This window comes from Rutidosis leptorrhynchoides, chromosome 5 (genome assembly GCF_046630445.1).
Source record: "Rutidosis leptorrhynchoides isolate AG116_Rl617_1_P2 chromosome 5, CSIRO_AGI_Rlap_v1, whole genome shotgun sequence".
Lineage (NCBI taxonomy): Eukaryota > Viridiplantae > Streptophyta > Magnoliopsida > Asterales > Asteraceae > Rutidosis > Rutidosis leptorrhynchoides.
This window is the reverse complement of record NC_092337.1, coordinates 59,432,218-59,457,011: the sequence shown is the minus strand read 5'-3', so window position 1 is coordinate 59,457,011 and position 24,794 is coordinate 59,432,218. Positions and strand designations below refer to the sequence as shown.

At 33.6% G+C, this 24,794-nt stretch overlaps 1 protein-coding gene across 1 annotated transcript; it reads left to right on the top strand.

Moving 5' to 3' along the window:
* The first annotated feature begins 1,350 nt into the window (after positions 1–1,350).
* Positions 1,351–5,213, top strand: LOC139848026 (uncharacterized). Its single transcript, XM_071837764.1, has 8 exons — positions 1,351–1,592; positions 2,870–3,133; positions 3,250–3,321; positions 3,871–3,909; positions 4,106–4,213; positions 4,320–4,417; positions 4,749–4,860; positions 4,947–5,213. Exons 1-8 carry the CDS (start codon positions 1,422–1,424, stop codon positions 5,202–5,204), a joined length of 1,122 nt encoding a protein of 373 aa, XP_071693865.1. The 5' UTR covers positions 1,351–1,421; the 3' UTR covers positions 5,205–5,213.
* Positions 5,214–24,794: the final 19,581 nt, after the last annotated feature.

Genomic DNA, 24,794 nt, shown 5'->3' with positions numbered 1-24,794 from the left:
TTAATTAAATTGGGTACGAAAATCCTTAACACACCACTTCTATTAAACGAAAGTTATTGTCGGAAACATATATTAGCGAAATCTCCGTTGTGGTCCTGGGGCGATGACTCTAAACGTCTAACCTGCAGTACCTGTAAACAGTTACTAAGAGTCGTGAACGTGATGTGTTGTAGGTTTGAAAATAGCAATATTAGGCGTTCTGATGATGGCAAAGGGTACAAATATATACCAATGACTATGATGATTGTGGAGTTTGGGCCATTGGAATACTTGTTGTTATTTGGGGAGTTATGCATAACCATAAACCAGCTATCAACAATATATAGGGGCCTAAAAACCTTCAAATTCAATTCATACATGGAGTTACATACATGGATTAAATGTTATTCAATTTAAAGTGTAACTGAATCGTTAATGCGATTGTTGAAAATCCTTGATTTTATTCGACTTACCCAATTAAAGACAATTAATAAATATTGACATAATTTGGGTCTCAATTGAATTCGATTGAAACATAACTTACTGTTTTAAGATCCAAATAAATGAAAATAACCGTTTGGTTCTGAATCTGCATGTGAAAGACCATCAATTCCAAACGATGGTACTTTGTGCGACGACAACGGTGGGGAATCAAAGATCTCATGTTCAGCCGGCCGACGGGTTGGGATTAAATGGCTGTTGGTTGGATGCCGGAGACTGCATGTGCGTGGTTGTGAAGAACCGTTGGAGATGAGATAGGTGAAATAAGAATCCGGTTGTTTGGTTCCATGACTTTGATGTTTGACATAGGTTAAGGTTGTTTTGTTGAATAATAAATCAAATCTTGTTGACTAATACAGCATATCCTTGACAATCTAAAACATTTGTGTCCGTATTTTTTTCTTTTTGTGTTCAATAAATAATTAATTCCTTAAAATAATGTAAATACTAAAAATAATATATATAAATACAAATATATAACATGGTTTATTGATTCTATGGTGTGTGGTGAGTGGGATGGTTAAGAAACTAACCTTAGTCAACTAACCTAATTAATGGAAATAGGAGTCAACTTAATGGAAATTAATGGAAATATATAACATGGTTTATAGATTATGTTACGAGTTTATCATCAAGAGCAAAAAAAAAAAATGATGCGCAAAATTTGGTACCAAATACCGATTTTCCAAAAAAAAATCCCAGTATCGTACTGGTTGCTCTCGAAATCGAAAAGTTCAACTTAATGAAACTGAAACTGATATCGAATCCCTTTCGATAATATTTTCGGTACCGGTTCAGTTTAGAAAATTTGGTTTATTTGCTATGCCTGTTTCTGAAAATATGGCTATATAAACTCCAACAAAACATTAACAAGAAAGGGGTAGGGAGATATACAGCAGCAATCTTTCTCCCACCTCAACACAAAAATCGTAACCCCAATTATGGGTGCCGAATTTCTCCCAAAACCCATCCAGGGCAACGATCTTTCCGGCAATTCGGAGGCTGCTCCGGTGATTCTCGGTCTTCTTCCGGCCGCCTTAGTTGACCACATAGCAAGGGTTGACCAATCAATCCTCAACACAATTCCTGGTGAAGCTGGTGGCTCTTTCCCAGTACTACTCTATCCTCTTCATTTCCCCTAATTTTACTGCTATAATTGTACTGTTCAACTAATTCAGCTGATTATATCAAACACCCATGTATTCAATTGCTTAAAGTTCATATCTTTTTGGGTGAAAATTAGTTAACTATTTGGGTCCTCTTGAAAATGATGGTGTTCTTGATCTTTCAATTGCTTAAAATTCATATCTTTTTGGATAAAAATTACTCAACTATGTGGGTTCTCTTGAAAATGGTGGTGTTCTTGATTATATAAGATCACCTAAGGCATTACAATGAACTTGCGGGCATAGCCCAACGCATGAGATAGGGAGAGGTCATGGGTTAGATTCTCAGTGATGACATGATTTGCTTTAAAACAATTGAACACCAATAGTGGTGGTATTTATTGACCCTATAGGGAGGTTTTAGCTGATTCGTTCATGGACCTCTACCTAGGAACACTGCCCGAATGGATGTGTTCGCGTCGCGGGTACCGTGGATCGGGTTCGGGTTTCTGCCCGAACGTGTGTGATACGTTCAAATGATGAGGATCGTTGAAATAAATGATCTACTGATGTCAAAAAATCGCTTTTAAAAAAGAAAACCCTAAGGCATTACAATTGATGTGTGCACTACATATTTACTATTTAGTTAATCAATGTATATGGTACAACACCATCAATGCATGATTGTGGTGTGCACATCCATTATGGTGGTGTAGTAATCACATCCATTTTCAAATGTAGAATCATTGTGAAGCCATCTATCTTTTGACAGGAGACAAAGTATTTTAATGAAATTATAATATTATAATAACAACAGTCAGTTGTGAGTGTTGGGTAAGAGTCAATATGTCCATAAATTAACAGGACAGAATGGTTAATGGTATTTGAAAGAACAGGTAAGAAATTTTTGTATGAAAACTGATTTTTGTGAAATATGTGACCTACATATATTTGACATTAATAATCTAAAGTATATGATACTATGATTATCTGATATTCTGATACTTCAAGTTGTTTTAATCACTTTCAATGCCCGCATCCAAATACTCCCTTAACGATTAATATTTTGAGTAAACACGATCTAGTTTATATGATTGTTGTGAACTTTGAAAGGGAGTGTGTTAAAGTGTTAAACTAGGGTATGCTATTTTTCATATGCATTCTTTCATGTTTTGTTCAAAAACTTCTTTTTCTTTTTCTTCTATGATGAAAGCTTACAAAATAGATAAATAACTATATTTTTACATAGATCACATAAGAAAAAAACATGTATGTTATGATAGGTTGCAGCCGAAGAGCTGAAACATCTACTAAAGCAAGTCGATACCCATATTCAATCATCTTCAAATGATTTGGTTCCTATTAAGACCATAGCTGGAGGTAGTGTGACCAACACCATTAGGGGGCTTGCAGCGGGTTTTGGGATCACGTGCGGAGTAATCGGAGCTTGTGGCGATGATGAAGAAGGCGCCCTGTTCGTGAAAAACATGAGTTTTTATGGTGTAAACATATCAAGATTGAGGGTGAAAGACGAACATACGGCTCAGGTGACCTTAGAAAAGCACTTTGCAACATTTTCGATTAATGTTATTTACATTGAATTGGGAGGTGTTTGGTTGATAAGTAAGCGCTCAAATTTAATAGTTGATAATATGTTGAACAGTGTGTTTGCTTGGTTGATGCAATGGGGAATCGTACTATGCGACCGTGCCTTGCAACTGCTGCTAAAGTACTGGTATGCACTCTAGTTTCAATATACTCTCATGATTGTGTCATTTGTAGTTTTATATAATTTAAGAGGTGGCGATCTTGACCCGTTCTTTAGTTAAATATGTCAATTTTGGTTATACCTTATTCACCAATGTGTCAAAAAGGTAATATAAAACTCAAAACTTAAACGGGTTAAATGGGTCAGAAATCTCCTGTATATATTCTAAAAATAGTGTTCTTGGTTATAATCCTTTGTGGCCACGGAGGTTCATTGGTGATGACTCCGGGCTACCCGTATAGCGGCTGGTCGCCCTGGAATTTGTTGGCTCGCAAAGTGTATCGAATACCCGTAAAAAAATAATAATAGTGCTATTAGTGAAATTTGGATCTTTATTGTAAATTTATTGCTCATATAGTTCAAAAGGAAATGGGAAAGAGTGTTTGCAGTTTGACTTGACCCGACCGATCCGGGACCTGACCCGACCCCACTCGTTATGCCATCTCTACTTGAATTATTTGAGTGGGTATTATACGATAAAGTTACATGTATTCTTGAAATGGGTTTCATTTTCAGGCAGGTGAACTAAAGAGGGAGGATTTTAAGGGCTCCAAGGTAATAACACAACTGTTTTTCAACTATTTAACTTGATCGTAAATCACCTTTTTACCCAAATGGATAGAATTATTGAATGAAGATATATTTGTTTGGTCCTTCATCATCCATGTGGATATCATATTAAAATATTAGTGACGTGATTCAAAAATCGCTATTCCAGGTTATTCATTGTGTACCTTTATTTATGTTACAGTGGTTGGTGGTGAGATATAGTATATACAATCTAGACATTATTAATGCAGCTATTAAAATGGCCAAACAAGAAGGTGTTCTTATATCCCTAGATTTAGCAAGTTTTGAGGTATACTAATTTTCTTTTTTCTAGTTAATTGTTATTTGTTTTTACCTGGGTACACTTTATATCTTAAGACTTAACATATTTATTTAACGTTTTATTACATTGGTAGATGGTTCGAAAATTTAGGGGACCTCTTTTAGAACTATTGGAGTCAGGTAACATTGATCTTTGCTTTGCCAATGAAGATGAAGCTGCTGAACTTATAAGGTGAAATATTAGTAATATCGATTGCATCTCATAAGGCATTTACGAGTCTAGTTAAAAAGAAAACGGGTCAATGGGTTGAATGGTTTTAGTGCTTTGAATGTCGTCTAATGTGTAATTTTATTGCTTAAAACTTTCTAACCCTTTATAAACTTAGATAATTACTGTAATTAATTTGTAATCAACTAATCATATTCAGTGAGTTAGTTCCTTTTATGTCTTTTTCGTATAAAAAATGTCTTGATTCATCCCGAACCCTTTTTGACCCTTTACACAAAGTTTCCGACCCGCCCATATTTCCACTTCCAGTGCTGATTTTTGTTGTTTATTGTAGTGGTGAGCAAGTTGCTCAACCCGAGGCTGCAGTTGATGTGTTGGGCAAATACTGCCAATGGGCCGTGGTGACATTAGGTGCAAACGGATGTATTGCACGACATAAGAAAGAGGTTGACCTCTAAATTTGACTTTTTTTAGATTAAATTCCATTAGAGATACATGTATTTATATTTAGTGAATCTTATTAATTATCCAGGTTGTGAGAGTTCCAGCTATTGGGCAAACAAAGGCTGTTGATGCCACCGGTGCAGGAGACCTTTTTGCCGGCGGATTTTTATACGGGCTGGTAAAAGGATTGTCTCTTAAGGAATGTTGTATAGTCGGGTCTTGTAGTGGTGGGTCCGTGATTCAGTCGCTTGGCGGTGAGGTGTCTCCGGAAAATTGGCAATGGATGTATAAGCAGTTGAAAACCAACGATCTCTCTGCACCTGCCGCCTTTATCAACAATCTCTAATAAGAATTATGTTCATGCTGCGTATGAACGAAAAACCTTTCTTGAATCAAGTCCACTTTATTAAGTTGGATTTTCTTTGTCACTAATTTTTGGCATTTATTTGAATACATTGATCATCAATTTGAAGAATGACGCGTCTTTTATCATATGTTGTTACATTACATGATAGTTCCATCTTTAACAGTCGCGTTCTTGAGTATGACTGTTTTGAATTGGTTTACTGAACCGGATTCGCGTGAAACGAGTTAGGTTCACGGTTGAAGGTTCAACGTTCATGGTTGAGTCGGGTTGATGGTCCGTGTCATGGATTGGATCCGGGTTGGGCTTTGTGAGTATCTTGAATAAACTTGGGCCTTCAATCAAATGGGAAATGGATTGTATCGTTATCGGGCCTTGTTTTATGTTAAATTGGAATGGGTTCTTGTTGTTATTAAAGAATTTGTACATCTATGTTTTGATCCTACATTCAAAACACATAACTTCATCCAAAAAACTATCATCTAACTTACAAATATACAACTATTATTGCATTAAAAACCTTCTTAATAAAAACTATTAGGGTTGTAATTATCATTTTCCTCTAAATAATTTTAAAACATATACTAATTTGATACATTAATTTTGTAAAAATTTGAACGGATGGAGTATAATATATATATTAGGAGTACAAGAATTTAATACATTAATGTTGATATTCACTAAATCCCTTCGTTCTAAATATGCGGAACGTACGTTCGTTAACTTTTAATAACTCTACTTATTTTTTTTATACTTATTCTAGATTCTAGATAATCTTTATTTAGAATAGTCTTTTGACAACTATATAAGAAAAGTAAATACGGAGCACTACACAAAACAAAACCCTAATCATCGTTAAGAAAATACTTCAACAGGGAGTGTTCTGTTACCCGGGGCGAATCGATCAAATAATGCCCCCTACTCTATTTATAAACAAGTGTTCGAAATCTAATCGACTTATATAACTCATTTTTACATTAATTTTTTTTAATAAATTTAGTGTGACAATTTGAAGAGATAAACTATGATAAAAGTGATGACTTCGAGTCTAGTTAAAAATTTTATAGTGTCTATTTCTTTTTTATCCGTGATTTAATTAATGCGTAAATTATAAAAGAAAAATATCAAGTAATGTAACGTATGTCTAAATTATTAGACTATTACTTGATCTATCCCGAAATATGTGTCTATAATTCTATTTTTCGTTTGTTTCAAAATAATTCTCTACCTTCAAAAAAGACAATCAACTTTATGTTATAATTTTGTAAGCTTATAACTTCCTTTAGTGGTCTGGTTCTTGACTGTAGACTACTAATAAGTATATAGAGGGAATATGAGAGAAGTAGGTGTTTTATATATGTTTTTGGTGTACACCTTATGTGCTCATAACACACATATATATACTAAAAAAAAAACTACTATACAATGTTTATAATAATAATAAAATTAGCATCCATGACTTTTATAACACTCCCCTTTGGATGACAATTTTATTATAGAATAACTAGTACTGCCTCGTTAAAAACATTGCTAAAGAAAACTCATTGGGATAAAACTTTAGCTAAGGGAAAAAGAGTGCAGCATAGAGTTGACTCCCCCTCAAGTAGGCAACTCCTGAATTGTTACATCTTCTGGACATGTCTCATGCCAATATTATGAACGTGTGTTCTGAAAATAGCAGTTGGAAGTGCTTTGGTGAAAAGGTCGGCAGAGTTTTTGCTGGACTGAACATATCTCATTTCAATCACGTTGTCCTTAATGAGATTTTGAGTGTATGAGAAGAATCTAGGATGTATGTGTTTTGTTCGGTCACTTTTGATATACCCTTCTTTCATCTGTGCTATGCAAGCTGCATTATCTTCATATATAGTTGTTGGACTTTTATCGCGTTTTAGTCCACAAGAATCAGTAATGAGTTGTGTCATTGATCTCAACCAAAAACATTCCCGAGTAGCTTCATGTAATGCAATCACTTCGGCATGATTTGATGATGTTGCAACAAGTGTTTGTTTTTAAGAACGCCATGATATTGCGGTACCTCCATTTAGGAATACATATCCATTTTGAGATTTAGCTTTATGTGGATCAGATAAATAACCTGCATCTGCATAACCAACCAAATCTTGTTTTGATTCGTTAAAATAAAATAATCCTAAATCAGTAGTTCCTCGAAGGTATCGAAATATGTGTTTGATCCCATTCCAGTGTCTTTTGGTAGGAGCTGAGCTGAACCTTGCTAACAAATTAACTGCAAAAGAAATGTCAGGTCTTGTACAATTTGTAAGATACATAAGAGCTCCAATTGCACTAAGATATGGTACTTCTGGTCCCAGGATATCTTCATGATCTTCACAGGGACGAAATGGATCAGTGTCAACATTAAGTGATCTAACAACCATAGGAGTACTTAATGGTTTTGCCTTGTCCATATTGAAACGTTTTAAAATCTTTTCAGTATATGTTGTTTGATGTATAAGTAAACCATTAGGCATATGCTCAATTTGTAAACCAAGGCAATACTTGGTTTTTCCGAGATCTTTCATTTCAAATTCTTTCTTTAGAAGTTGAATGGCTTCATGGATCTCTTTATTTGTTCCTATGATGTTAAGATCATCAACATAAACAGCTATGATCACATATCCGGATGTTGTTTTCTTAATGAAAACACATGGGCAAATAAGATTATTGGTATACCCTTTGCTTATCAAGTAATCACTTAATCGTTTATAACACATGCGACCCGATTGTTTCAACCCATATAAAGACCTTTGTAACTTGATTGAGTACATTTCTTTGGGTTTTGCATTGGTTGCTTCTGATACCTTAAATCCTTCAGGTATCTTCATATATATATCATTATCAAGTGATCCATAAAGATAAGCAGTCACAACATCCATGAGATGCATTTCTAAATTTTTAGAAACTGCCCGGCTGATTAAGTATCTAAAAGTAATTGCATCCATAACAGGAGAATAAGTTTCCTCATAATCAATTCCTGGTCTTTGAGAAAAACCTTGAGCTACAAGTCTAGCTTTATACCTTGTAACTTCATTTTTCTCATTTCTTTTTCGTACAAAAACCCATCTATATCCCACAGGTTTCACATCTTTAGGTGTGAGAATGATAGATCCGAAAACTTTTCTTTTATTGAGCGATTCAAATTCAGCTCGTATTGCTCCTTTCCAATGATCCCAATCATGTCTATTTTGACATTCCATGACAGATTTTGGTTCTGGATCATCATCATCATTCATGATGTCATATGCAACATTATATGAAAATATCTCATCAAGATTTTTCATTTCATTTCGGTTCCATAATATTTTTGAATGTGCATAATTGATTAAAAATTCCGTATTGACATCATCAATCTCCTCTGCAGAAGGATTATTGATTTGTAGTTCTTCTTGAACACTTTCTTTTACCTCATTATCAGCTGATTTTCTTTTTCGAGGATTTTTATCTTTGGAATCAATTGGTCTCCCACGTTTCTGGCGTGGCAAAGACTCAAGAATGACATTATTGCCAGTTTTTGGAATTTCAATTCGAGCTGGAGCATTTGCTGCTGGTATATATGATTTAGTCACTTTTTTTGTATCTGTAAATGCATCAGGCAATTTATTCGCAAGTTCTTGCATATGCATTATTTTTTGAACTTCGGTCTCGCATTCTTTTGTGCGAGGATCAAGATACATTAATTGAGGTTCACACCATGAAACATCATTTTCTTTATTTTTTATTTCTCCCCCTAATCTAGGGAATAATGTTTCATTAAAGTGACAATCAGCAAAACGTGCTGTAAAAACATCACCCGTCATGGGTTCAATATATCTTATTATTGAAGATGTTTCATATCCAACATATATTCCCATCCTTCTTTGAGGACCCATTTTAGTGCGTTGTGGTGGTGCGATAGGGACATAAACCGCACAACCAAATATTCTAAGGTGGGAAATATTTGGCTGATGGCCAAAAGCAAGTTGCAAGGGAGAATATGTATGACTTGCACTTGGTCTAATGCGAATCAATGATGCAGCATGAAAAATTGCATGACACCATACAGATACTGGGAGTTTTGTTCGCATTATCAATGGTCTAGCTATTAGCTGCAATCGTTTAATTAATGATTCAGCTAAACCATTTTGTGTATGCACATGGGCAACGGGATGTTCAACAATAATCCCAATAGACATGCAAAAGTTATTAAATGACTGAGACGTAAACTCACCGGCATTATCTAGTCTCACCCTTTTAATAGTATAATCAGGGAAATGTGCTCTCAATTTAATAATTTGAGCAAGAAATTTTGCAAGTGCCATATTTCGACTAGATAATAGACAAACATGAGACCATCTACTAGATGCGTCTATTAGAACCATAAAATATCTAAATGGTCCACATGGTGGATGAATTGGTCCACATATATCACCTTGAATTCTTTCAAGAAACATTGGTGATTCTTTTTCAGCCTTAAGAGGTGATGGTCTTATTATCAACTTTCCAAGTGAGCATGATGTACATGGGATAAGTGCATCATGAGGGATCCTTTGATCCGCCAATGGATGTCCATGTGTATTTTGTATTATTCTTTTCATCATTGTTGATCCTGGGTGGCCTAATCTCTCATGCCACAAACTGATCATTACAGGATCACATGATTTTTCTTTAACTACCACATTTACTTCAGGTACATTTATATGTGTATAATGTAAACCAGAATGAAGTCTTGGTAGTTTTTTCAATTACACTATTCTTATCAGTGATACTTAAATATTTTTCATTTTCTGTTGTCACTGACTGATAATCATATCCATTTTGGTATATGTTAGAGAAACTTAACAAATTTCTCTTTGACATGGGAGAAAATAAGGCATTATTTATCAGAAAATTCGTACCATTTGGTAACATGAATTTTGCCTTTCCCATTCCTTTTATTAAGTCCACAGGACCTGATATAGTATGTATAGTTCCTTCCGTTGCTTTCAAGTCTGTGAAATATTTTTTAGACTTGAGTATGGTGTGAGTGGCACCACTGTCTGCAATACAAATATCTCCACCATTTGACTGATTTTTTACTCCAGCAGTATACATCATGAACTTTAAAAAAAATATGAGAAACAAATAATGAGTACATAATTCATCAATATATTACATTCAAAACATGTTACAAACGATAGCACATAATAAGGAAATATGTAGTAAACTAGATATGGTGTAGATTGAAAATCTACAACCATTTATTTAACGGAAACATATAATAGGATATCTATATATATAGATATTAGAAATTTATTCATTAAAGTAGTCACAAGTTGGCTCAGTGATTTTTGTATCAAGGTCATCCACAAGATTTGCTTCTTTTCGTTTTTTGATGTTATGCGAGGTGTATAAGAAATAGTTTATATTTTACTAGGAAAAACTATTAAATACGATACAATTTTACACAAGATATTTATTTATTTATAGAATGGATATACTTAAACCTTGCTACAACACTTATAGGCAGTGTACCTAATCGTACAGTAGTGTAGTTTTTAGTAAGTCCGGTTCGTTCCACAGGGAAATCTTTAAACAAAGCTTAACGCTATATTAGTTTACTTTTATACAAACATATAAATATATATATAAGTAATATTATTATTATAAAGGGGGGTTTTTACCGTTTAATGACCGGTTTGTCGATTTTAAAACTTTAGTCGCAGTTAAAACCTAATGTAAAATATTAAATAAATAAAAGACTTAAATTAAAACTTAAAGTAAATAACGATAATGAAATTGCGAATAATAAAAGTGCGATAAAATAAACTTGCGATAATTAAAAAGTACGATAATTAAAAATGCAATTAAATATAATAACAATAAAAATGCGATAATTAGAAGTGCAATTAAATATAAAATAAAGGAAATTAAATATGAAATAAAAGAATTATGCTTATTTAAACTTCCGTAATCATGATGTTTGACGTGTTGATTTTAGTTTTATGCCCATGGGTTAATTGTCCTTTGTCCTGGATTATTTAATATGTCCGTCTGGTTTTTGTCCATAACAGTCCATCAGTCATAAATATAAAGTGCGAGTGTCCTCGTCAAATTATTATTATACCCGAAGTTAAATATTCCAACTAATTGGGGATTCGAATTGTAACAAGGTTTTAATACTTTGTTTAATGAATACACCAGGTTATCGAATGCGTGTAAACCAAGGTTTTACTACTTTGTTAACAATTACACCAATTACCCTTGAATGTAATTTCACCCCTGTTTTAATTATTCTAGTGGCTATTAATCCATTCCCGTGTCCGGTTAAATGAACGATTATTCGTACATATAAATACCCCGCCCATCGTGTCCGATCGAGTGTATATGGTAATTTATAGGGACGCCCAATTGTAAATCTTTATATTAACATTAACAAACTTTCATTTAGTTAAACAAATATAAAGCCCATTAATAGCCCATAGTCTAATTTCTACAAGTGTTGTTCTTTTGTCCAAACCCCAATTATTGTACAAAGCCCAATTACCCAATTTTAGTAATTAGCCCAACATCATGATTACTTCGTTTTAAATAAGCATAATAATAACTTAGCTACGAGACATTAATATAAAAAGGTTGAACATAACTTACAATGATTAAAAATAGCGTAGCGTTACACGGACAGAATTTCGACTTACACCCTTACAATATTCGCTAACATACCCTTATTATTAGAATTATAATTAAAATTAAAATATAAATTATATATATATATATCGTTTACATATGAGAGAAGAGAGAAAAAGATGGATATTTGCGATCAGAATTCGGTTGGCTTTATAGGGATTTTCGATTTTTGGGGCTCCGCGACTCACGGTGAATTTTGCCTTCAAACTCCGCGAGTCGCGGAGGTTACTTTTACAGCTCAGGGGAGTTTGGCTCTTTGTTTACCGACGGTTTATAATATATATATAATATATATATAATTAATATAATTAATTATATATTATATTATATTTATATACATAGTTAACTTGTAATTTTTAGTCCGTTGCGTCGAGCGTTAAGAGTTGACTATGGTCCCGGTTCCGGATTTTCGAACGTCCTTGCGTACAATTTTATATTTTGTACTTTGCGTTTTGAATCTTGTATTCTTGTAATTTCGAGACGTTTCTTATCAATAATTGGAACCTCTTTGATTGTCTTTTGTTCTTTTGAGCTTTTTGGTCGTTTGCGTCTTCAATTCGTCGAATCTGTCTTTTGTCTTCACCTTTTATTATTTAAACGAATATCACTTGTAAATAGAACAATTGCAACTAAAAGCTTGTCTTTCTTGAGGAATAATGCTATGAAATATATGTTCGTTTTTAGCATTATCAAATATTCCCACACTTGAGCGTTGCTTGTCCTCAAGCAATATTGTCTTGAAATACTAGAATCACTTCTTTATTCTTCACACTTTGTACATCAGTGATTTCTATAAGGTGGTATAAACAATGGTAGTAACGATATGGTTTACAGTCCCACATGACTATAAAAATTTAGATCCATTAAGGAAATTGGATCTTTATGAAAACATTTGATCTTTTGAAAATTAAATCTAGTTTTTACCCTAGATAAATTTTCCGGAACAACCCTTTACCGGTATTTGCAAAATATTTTTGTGGGTTTGGTGGGTTTCAGATTTGAAAATTTTAGCTCAACACTTATGGTTTTGTGTTACCCACTTGCTAACCTTGTATTAGGAAAGCAACACGTCCAGTTTACTTGTTCCGTATATTACCTTTCGGCAAACTACCGTCCGGTTGTAAAGGAAAGCGTTGAACAAGCAACTGTTAAGGCAATGTCCCGTGACATGCTTTTGATTATGGTCTATAACGTGTCGGACGCAATTACTATCCTTTGTAGGAGCAATAGTAAAGCTCACCCTTATAATTTTTCGGTCTGGCACAAGGTCCTGTCTTCGACCATGCTATGCAACCACCGTTCTTACGGTTGACACCTGATTTAGTTCAGGTGACCTAATGAATTCCAGGTAAATTCCTAGGATTTTACGTTCAATGGTAATGAACGCATTGAAAATAGGGTTTTCAGAAAACAAATCGGTTTGTAATTTTGATCAAAATATTTTCTCGTTCAAGCTCGAGTTTAGATATCATTGAATTCCATGAGTTTGAATTCTCAATCTTTAAGGTCAATCTCTAGGATTGAGTAATATCAGTCTTAAAAGCTGATTTTTAATCTTTAAGGAGATTATCCTTTCTGGGGATCTGATTCATTAGTCTTGTCCAGCTAATTTGCATGGTGCCCCCCCCATTGTACGAGATAAATTCTTCTCATGGTTAGGATAAATCTGACCACTTGGCGACCCTGTTTAATGCTGAGGTCCGTGGATTTCCAACCGATTTTAGTGATGACTTTTCTAGATTTTTCGTCAACCTACAGCTGGTCTGGACGACAACTTCATGACCTAAATCAAGAAGCGCGTGTCTTTTTCAGAAGACTTTACTTCCTTTTAATGATGGAATTGATTCATCATGTAGATCCATCTCTTCTTTTCTTTCATCGGGTAAAAACAGTTTAGTTTAGTCCAAAGCAAAAGTATTTTCAGTTATTTGTTACAGATATATGTGACATATGTTTAAGATAACTTGGTAAATTTTCCCACACTTGGCTTTTATTTTCCTTTTTATCGTCCTCTATTCCATTTTAAATGAATTTTAACATTTTAGTTTGTTTCTTAATTTATGTCCTTTCCGAGGTAACAATAATTTCGGTGTTAAAACCTAGTTTTATCGTTCATAAATATGTATAAACATGATTTTGAATTCATTTAATTGAAAATTTTGAAAAATTTTACTAGAATTGGGTAGTCAGTATATAAGACTAGGGCTGTTCTTTTTTATCAGAGAGCACTAGATTCTAATACAACTACTGCTTTACTAGTATTTTTAATGGTAACCAAGTGTATAAAGTAAAAAATTTTAAAATCCGAAAGAATTTAACCCATTCCCACACTTAAGATCTTGCAATGCCCTCATTTGCAAGAAATCAGTAACAATTTAAATTATTGAGGGTGATTTGTGTGAAAATGATTAAATTTTACCAAAGTTTCCAAATATATTGGCGTTTGTTTGCTGAATGATAAATGGTGCACATCATTTGTTCATTCCGTCTTGTTGTTATTTCACATATATTTTGCATCTTGTCGTCAAAATTAGTTGCTTTTGCTGAACTTAATGCCAGTCTTTGAAAATGCGTTGTTTTTCCCTGTTGTGTACATAAGATAAACTGCAAACATATATACATATTTTTGAAGTTTGGTATATTACCCCACATTCAAAAATTATTAAAATTTAAGAATAAAAGTTAGATAATTATAAAAATGATTACAATATTAACAAAAGTATTAAACGTATCAATAATTACAAATTACAAAATAAAAAAAAAAAATAAGTAAACTAAGGATGATATTGGTACCAATAGGGGTTCCAGGCATAACCATAGGTGCTATAGAATGCTTCGGCAGGGTCATACGTAGGATATGGTGGCTGCATCTCTATAGACCAAGGAGGGAAGATGGGTTTCGGTGTAGGAATATAGTTTCTACCTATATGTTGGCAATGAGCTATGATTTGGTTCTGATGAACTTGCCAATCTTCAAATGCTCTCTGTCTAGCATTTTCGTATTCCTGAGAAGCTATAAACCTATGCATTTCTTGCATCTCATTCCCCCCTCCTACATTACCTTGCTGCTGGTTTCTCTCCACCTGTGGATGTTTACCATGGTATCGTACTGCGGCGTTATTTCGCCTCTTCAAAACTTTCGCACCATGGTATACATTTAAACCTATAGTATCGCGGGGTTCCGGTTCTTCTACTAATAATCCCCCCCGACTTATATCCACACCGAGATATTTACCAATCAAAGTAATAAAAATACCACCTCCTATTATGCTATGTGGTCGCATCCCCCGAACCATAGCTGATAAATAATAACCCACACAATATGGTATACTTACAGCGCTTTGTGGGTCTCGAATACACATATGGTAAAACAAATCCTGTTCATTTACTTTTTCCTTGTTTTTACCCCTTTGTGTAATCGAATTAGGTAAAAACCTATGTATCACTCTTAATTCGGCTCTATCTATATCCAAATAAGAGTAATTTCCCCCTTTGAAACGGTGATGGCTTGTCATTTGACTCCACACACCGTGTGTATCAAAATTTTCATCTATCTTTCTACCGTTTAGTATCAATCCTCTACAATCGGCAGACGCTAACTCCTCAGGCGTATATATACGTAAAGCCTGAGCCATGTCCAGTAAAGACATGTGGCGCATCGAACCGCCTAACAAAAATCTAATAAAAGAACGATCGGTTAAACTAGCTACCCGATCATTCAACTCTATACTACATAACAATTCTTCACACCATACTTTATATACAGGTCTACGTATGGTGAATAAATGTACCCAGTCATTAAAAGAAGAATTACCATACCTCTCTACAAGTAATTCCCTAATTGGCCCGACCAATTCTACAGCTTCTAAGGGTCCCCATTCTATGACCCTTGGTACCTCAACAACCTTAGAATGAAGAGTATGCAAACCCCTTTGATATTTTGGATAATCTATCCAAAGTCTGTCAAATCTCAGGTTCGGGTGCAACTCTTCCAAGTGCATATCGGAAAAGGTCATGACTGGATGAGGTATATCCTGCTTGTAGTAGTTATCCACCTCCTGTTGTTCCAAATTCTCAGCAGGAGCATTGCGGGCTTGGGATGAAGATTCACCCCTTTCATTCTGCAAAACACATCAAACACAATTTTTGTGCATCCAAATATGCATTAGTGTCAGCAAAATCATCAATCAAAATAATTACAATGACATTATCAATTTATATCAAACTTAAGCTCATTTTCACATTTTTATCTACACTTTTTCAAATAAGCATATACGAAAATGTTCGCCAAGTTCATAAGCATTCAACTCAAATAACATGTCAAAATAATCATTACTAGCAATTAAACAAGTCTCAAATGGCATTATCTTTCAAAAATCAAGTTCATGAATTTTAGACTTGAAAAAGTCCACTTTAATTCTCAAAATCATGTTTAGGCTCAAAGTTTGGATCATTTAACTACCTAGACATGTTACACTACTCAATTTAGCAACAATTCATGACAAAAATCGGCCATAACCTGTTTATATCAAAAAGCCCCAAATTTGCTCAAGAACACAAACCCTAGATTACTCAAAATTTGAAGTTTAAGGCTTCTAATCATGTTAAACAGCATCAATCTAGGTTATACAAGCATAATACATAAACAATTTAAGCCTAATTACACTAAAAAGCATCAAAATCAAATTGGGAAAAAAAATTGCTCAAGAACATCAAATTTCGAATTAAATGGTGTTTAGGTGTAGAAATTTACCGTTTTTCTTGAGTAATTCTTAGATAGCATCCTTCTCAACATGATTTTAGCAAAAGATTTGGTGATTAACGGTTAAAAATTGTGATTTTGGGGTGTATTTTTCGGGTTTTTGGGGTTTTTGTTCGCTGTTATTCGCAGTGTTTTTGGGTGGGGGAGTGAACTGCTCTGTTTTTTACGTTTTATTTTTTTCTGGGTTTTGGTCCCTCCGCGAGTCGCGGAGATTTAAGCTCCAAACTCCGCGAGTCGCGGAGTTTGGTATTTTTTTTTTATTTTTTATAATCATTAACTTATTAAAACAATTAAGTAATTAATTTTAAAATTTTGTTTCCCTTGTTATTTAGGACGAGGTCGTTTCGGATCGATGTCCTAGTCCGTCCTTCGACAAAATTTTAAAATTTGTCTTTTTGTAGCGATTATTTTAAAAGCTAAGATTTTTTTGGGTTTTTTCAATGTTTTTGGCATACTCTAATTCAATAAGATTAAAAATAATGATAATAAAAGTTCTCGTCCCTCCCTCGGGTAAAGCAATTTCGGTTCAAAGACCTAGTCTTCAACTTACGACGAATTTTAAAAATCATATTCTTAACTTAATGAGATAAAGTAAATTTTTGTTTTTAAATTCACACAACTTAAATATAAAATTCAAAATTATTATTAAAAATTCACACCAAACTTAAAATTTGAAATGCATAAAATTAAAAATTTATATTTTAAAAATTCACACCAAACTTAATTTAAAAATTCATAAATTCATATCAAACTTATATTAATTTTTCAAATATTTACAATTTTAAATATATTGTTTTTACAAAATTTACAATATTAATTTAAGATTTAAATATTAATTTTAAAAACATGGTAAAAATAAATTTAAAAATCTTTTTGTCTTTTTATCCCACTTTAATCAATCAAATATTATTAAAAATATGCGCCCCTCTTTTCGGTAAAGTAATTTCAGTTCCAAGACCTAATTTAACTCATGACGAATTTTTGAAATATTTTGGGTTGATTGTTTAAAGATATTTATACCTTAAGAATAAACGTTAAATTTCGCAGTGATGTAATAAATTTTTGAATGATATCAATAATTTCGGTCGCCAAACCTAATTTTATTTAATACCAATTTAATACTTTTTAGCGAACAAATTAGCGTTTATTATCAAAAGGTTAAAAATAAAAATAAAAATAAAAACTGTACAGACATACCTGTGAAATAGATTTCTTAGTTATATGATCTATCCCATTCATAAGATAGTCGGTTTAATTGGTTTTCCATGGCTACATAGGCGTAACCTCGAGCATTCAGTGTCTTTTCTTCTAAACATATGAATGGTCCGTCTCTGCATAAAGTAACAAATTCGGTATTTGAATAGGTTTGATTATTTGAACATTTACCTCCATGTGACCATTTTCCGCATTTGTGACATCGTTCTAGGTGTCGTGCTCTTCTTTTCGCTGCGGATTTTGATTTTCCTTTACCAAATTGTAACTTATTATCTTCGCATCTGGATTCTTTTCTAACTCCGTCCATTCTTTCTCTGATTACTGATACTATTTCACTCGGTAGTATGTCATTATTACGTTTAGTGATCAAAGCGTGTAGCATTAGACCATGGTTTAGTTCACAGGCAGTCTTCATTTTGTAAAAACCTAAAAAAAATAAAAATTCAGAATGGGGGGAGAAGACTAGTTCTTTAGGGTCTGCTAGGGAAAGACCATTCGGGTTCCATTTTCGAGATTTACACGAAAACAGACAATCTAACTCTAACAGAAATATATATTATCCTTTAAAGACTTGATTCTCCCCACACTTAGTTAGCTGTGGTGTTGAAATTGTGATTAACTTCGTTGTCGACTTCCATCGGACCATGTATGTAATGTTTAACTCTGTGACCATTAACTTTAAATTCAATCCCATTTGAATTTATTAATTCTATCGTTCCGTATGGGAAAACTCTTTTGACTATGAATGGTCCAGACCATCTTGATTTCAATTTTCCAGGAAATAGCTTGAATCGTGAATTGAAAAGAAGAACTCTGTCTCCTTCTTTAAATTCTTTTGAACTTCTGATTCTTTTATCATGCCATTTCTTCGTTCTTTCTTTATAGATTAACGAATTTTCGTATGCTTCATGTCTTAATTCTTCTAATTCATTTAGTTGACTTAATCGTAGACGTCCGGCTTCATGTAAATCAAGATTACATGTCTTCAAAGCCCAAAATGCTTTGTGTTCAATTTCTACTGGAACATGACATGCTTTTCCATAAACAAGTCTAAAAGGTGTGGTTCCAATTAGAGTTTTGTAGGCTGTTCTAAAAGCCCAGAGTGCATCCTCCAATTTAATGGACCATTCCTTCGGATTTGATCCTACGGTTTTCTCTAGAATACGTTTTAAAGCTCGGTTGGTATTTTCAACTTGTCCACTTGTTTGTGGATGATATGCGGTGGAGATTTTATGAGTTACTCCATATCTTTTAAGAACTTTCTCAAGTTGATTATTACAGAAATGAGTACCCCGATCACTTATTAAAGCTTTCGGTGTTCCAAACCTTGCAAAAAGACGTTTTAAAAAGTTGACTACAACTCGTGCATCGTTAGTTGTGAGAGCTTGTGCTTCCGCCCATTTAGATACATAATCAATGGCTACGAGTATATATAGATTATTATGAGATTTTGGAAATGGACCCATAAAGTCAATACCCCAAATGTCAAATACTTCACATACTTGGATGACATTTTGTGGCATTTCATCACGTTGACTTATTTTTCCGGCCCTTTGACATGCATCACAGGATTTGCAAAGAAGGTGTGCGTCTTTGTAAATTGTAGGCCAATAGAATCCAGCTTCATAAACTTTTCTTGCTGTTAGTTGAGGCCCATAATGCCCTCCTGTTGGTCCTGTGTGACAATGGTTTAAAATTTTACTAGCTTCATCTCCAAATACACATCGGCGTATTATTCTATCGGGACAACTTTTAAACAGATGTGGATCTTCCCAAAAATAGTGTTTTATATCACTGAAGAATTTCTTTCGTCTTTGGTACGATAATCCTTTTTCAAGGAATCCACAAACTAAGTAGTTTGCATAGTCTGTAAACCATGGGATTTCTTTATAATCTATCTTCAATAGATATTCATCAGGAAAGTTGTCTTGTATGGCTGATTCATTTAGAACTTCTAATTCGGGATTTTCAAGACGAGAAAGATGATCAGCGGCGAGATTTTCTGCTCCTCTTTTATCTCGGATTTCAATATCAAACTCTTGTAAGAGTAAGATCCAACGGATTAATCTTGGTTTAGCATCTTGTTTCGAAAATAGGTATCTAAGAGCAGAATGGTCGGTATAGACCACCGTTTTTGCTAGAACGAGATATGATCGAAATTTGTCAAAAGCAAAGACAATAGCAAGGAGTTCTTTTTCAGTAGTTGTATAGTTTGTTTGTGCTCCTTGTAACGTCTTACTAGCATAATATATAGGTTGAAATCGTTTTTCAATCCTTTGTCCTAAAACGGCTCCCATTGCAAAATTACTTGCATCGCACATTAGTTCAAATGGTAGATTCCAATTTGGTGTTATCATGATCGGCGCATTAGTGAGTTTCTCTTTAAGAATATTAAAAGATTTGATACACTCATCTGAAAAGATGAATGGCGCATCCTTTTCTAGGAGTTTATTCATAGGAGTGGCAATTTTAGAAAAATCTTTTATGAAACGTCGGTAAAAACCGGCATGCCCTAGAAAACTCCTAACTCCTCTAACATTGGTGGGATGTGGAAGTTTAGCAATTACATCTACTTTAGCTCTATCCACTTCAATTCCTTCTTTTGAAATTTTATGTCCAAGAACGATGCCTTCTTTAACCATGAAATGGCATTTCTCCCAATTAAGTACTAGATTTGATTTTTCGCATCTAATTAGCATTCGTTCCAGATTAACTAGACATGATTTAAATGTATCACCGAAGACTGAAAAGTCATCCATGAATACTTCCATGCATTCTTCTATCATGTCGTGAAAAATCGCCATCATGCATCTTTGAAAGGTTGCAGGGGCGTTACAAAGTCCAAATGGCATGCGTTTGTAAGCAAAAGTACCATAAGGGCACGTGAATGTGGTTTTCTCTTGATCTTCGGGTGCTATTGGAATTTGAAAATATCCGGAAAATCCATCTAGAAAACAATAGTAACTATTTCCGGCTAATCTTTCCAACATTTGATCTATGAAAGGTAAGGGAAAGTGATCTTTTCTGGTGGCGTCATTTAATTTTCTATAATCAATACATACACGCCATCCTGTTACAGTCCTAGTAGGAATAAGCTCATTTTTCTCATTTGTAATGACAGTCATGCCACCCTTCTTAGGTACGCATTGAACTGGGCTTACCCATGGACTATCAGAGATTGGATAAATTAAACCTGCATCTAGCAGTTTAATAATCTATTTCTTAACTACATCTTGCATATTAGGATTTAGTCTTCGTTGGCGTTGCACATACGTTTTATGACCTTCTTCCATAAGGATTTTATGTGTGCAATACGAAGGACTTATTCCTTTAATATCATGAATCTTCCATGCAATGGCTGGTTTATGAGCTTTCAACACAGAAATGAGTTGTGATTTCTCATTTTCAGTAAGAGAAGACGATATTATTACAGGTAATTCAGATTCACCATGTAAATAAGCGTATTCCAAATGGTTTGGAAGTGGCTTTAACTCTAATTTCGGAGGTTCTTCTATCGATGATTTATATCGATATCTGTCTTCTTCTTTTAGCATTTGAATTTCTTCTGTTGTTGGTTCATATCCATTAGCTATAAGTGTCATAACCCGTCCTTAACCATAAGAACGTGTTAGATAACGTATGATTTCATTGCGAGGTATTGACCTCTATATGCGACATTTTTAAAAGAACAACTGCATATATTTTACATTACAAACCATAATTCTTATTTTGATACAAGCTTTACACAAAATAAAGATGATTATCGTTTAGCGATAATCTTAGACTTACAAACTTTACATGTAATGATAATAATACGATTTCTAGCATATTTTACATTACAATTCCTCGGATATGCAGTTTTATTTTTGACACAAATATGCATACTCAAGATCTTGCTTAAGTTCAACATGTTGCAGCGGAAGCTTTTAGTTATCACCTGAGAATAGACATGTTTAAAACGTCAGCATAAAGTTGGTGAGATATAGGTTTAATGCCGGCAGCGATATAAATATAGACCACAAGATTTCATATATAAACATTTTAATAAAAATATTCTAAGTGGTTGAGCACTTGGTAACCATACTTAACATTTAATCACGTCGCATATTCCCTTTATTATGAAATCTTACTACACCGTACCAAGTGTAGTCACGAAACGAAGTACTGTGCAACCGTTGAATACTGGTCGTCCAGTCCGGTTGGGGTTGTCAGGCCCGATAGATCTATCAACAGGATTCGCGTTTACAATACCGCTGTAAATAATAGTTACCAAGCTACAGGGAAGTATGCCAGTGGTACAACTCAACGTAGAATATATTTTTCAGTTACTTGTGTCCATAACGTAAAACATAAAATACATGTATTCTCATCCCGAAATACTTAGAGTTTAAAAGTGGGACTATATACTCACTTTTGCCTTGAAGATATATATTTTGACTTGGTCTCCGGTTGATATCACGAACCTATCCATATATAATATATCAATATATTTTATTTTAAACAATCGTCACATATATATACTTATAATATTTTTTTTATGTCTTCTTAGTCCGTAGTTAGCAGTCCGATGTTAGTAATTCAATTTTAATGGTTCATTTTTAGGTGTTTAATAAATCCCCAATGAAATAAATAAAAACCCCCATCGTATATGTATTGGTCGAGATTAATCTTGACCCACGGTACCGGTGTTGTCAAATGACGTGTTGCGTACATAAAGTACCGGTGTTGTCAAATGACGTGTTGCGTACAATCATGGGATCTTATGATTAATCTTCTCGTATTGTTTACGGGTGATCCTGAACCATATAAAATTAAATTATGAGTACATATATATAAAATATCATGTTATTTTAAAAAGATGTGATTTATTTAATTTTCTCCAATTATTTTCGTAGCTAAACTAGTCTTAGATATCCGATCTCGTTTTGGTCATAGTTTCTTCGTTACAACTCCGTTTTCGTTGATTCAACTTGACACTTCCTTGGATCGAGTCCCTCTTTAAGAATATGAACTGTAAATACCTTAGTTTGTATTCGAAATCACAGGTCAAAGGTCAAACTTTGGTGAAACTTATGAAGTTAATCATTTTCCATCATGTAAACAACCTTAAATGATTATTTTTCTAAAAATACTTATACTTTGAGTTAAATCATGAAATTTTTATGTGTTATCATATTCATAGTAAAAATCATTTTTCCAGAAAATAAACCTCCAATTCAAAGTTTAAGATGGTTTTTAATTATCCAACCCAAAACAGCCCCCGGTTGCACTCCGACGTCGTAAAAACAGTTTTTAAGGTGTTCTTTGAAAAACCAAGTTATACCTTGTTAAATTAGCATATATTTATGTTATATTACAGGTCTTGAAGTATTTTAAAAGTTAAGTTAGAAGGATCTATTTAGTTTGCAAACAAGTTTGAAAACATTCAAACTATGTTCTTGTTGTTAAAATTTTATACCACAAAATAAGATAGCTATATATATATGAATCGAATAAGGTTATGAACAAAGTTACTACCTCAAGTTACTTGGACAAGATTGCTGTAAAAGAGGAGTAAGAACCTAGAACCAAAAGAGTGATGGAGTTGGATGAAAGATTGGAAGTAAACTTGTGTTCTTGAAAGGATTCTTGAAGTGTTTTTGTAAGGTTTTTCTTATGGTGTTTAAGTGATGTTTTTATGGCTAGATCTTCATGGATACTAGCTGAATGGTTATGGAGTTTCTTAAGAGTGTGTTTTTGGTTAAAGAAATGTGTAGTAAAATGAAAATGGAATGGAGTATAAATGGTGGTGTAAAAGGTGTATAAGTTTGTAATTTTGTGAAAAAATCTTTTAATCATGTGAAATTGTCATACTAGATAACAAAAGTAGTTACCTTATACATAAGGCATTGAACAAGGGCTGGTTGGTGGTGATTTGATGTGTATATACCAATAGTAAATATGTATAGAGGTTAGGTATGATACGAGTACATATACTCTAGATATACGTATAGAAAATCTTGTGAAAAATGGAATGAGAATTCAAATATAGCTATCTTTTGTGAATATACTTATATTGTTTTATGTATTTAAGTCTTTAAAAAGTGATTAAATACATTATATATACGATATATGTATAAACATTATAGGTTATAAGTATTTATATCAAATAACGTTACGTATGGTTATTGTTTTGAAAACTTAAGTTAGTAGTTTCAAAATATACTTATAACTTATTGTTATTAATACAAAATGAGGTATTAAAACATCCTTAGATCATGTTAAATATGTATATATACATATATATACACAAACGTATAATTATCATATGTTATATAGTTCGTGATATCATCGGTCAAACTAGACGGTCAAACGTTGTGTAAAACTCATTTCAAAAACATAAGTCTCAACAATTTGGATTGCTTATCATGTTGGTAAGGTTTAATTTATGTAAATATTAATCTTATAAGTATAGAACGATCGAAAAAGAGCGGGTCATTACAGTACCTACCCGTTAAATAAATTTCGTCCCGAAATTTTAAAATTGTACCTATTTTGCGTCATCGAGAAACAAGTGTGGATACTTTTGTTTCATCTGATCCTCTCGTTCCCAAGTAAACTCGGGACCCCTTCGAGCATTCCAACGAACCTTAACGATCGGTATGTTGCTCTGCTTGAGCTGTTTAACTTCACGGTCCATGATTTTGATTGGTTCTTCGACGAATTGTAGTTTCTCGTCGACATGGATTTCTTCAAGAGGAATGGTGAAATCTTCCTTTGCAAGACACTTCTTAAGGTTTGAGACGTGAAAGGTATTATGTACTCCAGCGAGTTATTGCGGTAACTCGAGTCGATAAGCTACCGGTCCAATGCGTTCGATGATCTTGAACGGGCCTACATATCTTGGGTTCAGTTTACCCCTTTTTCCAAAACGTATTACACCTTTCCATGGT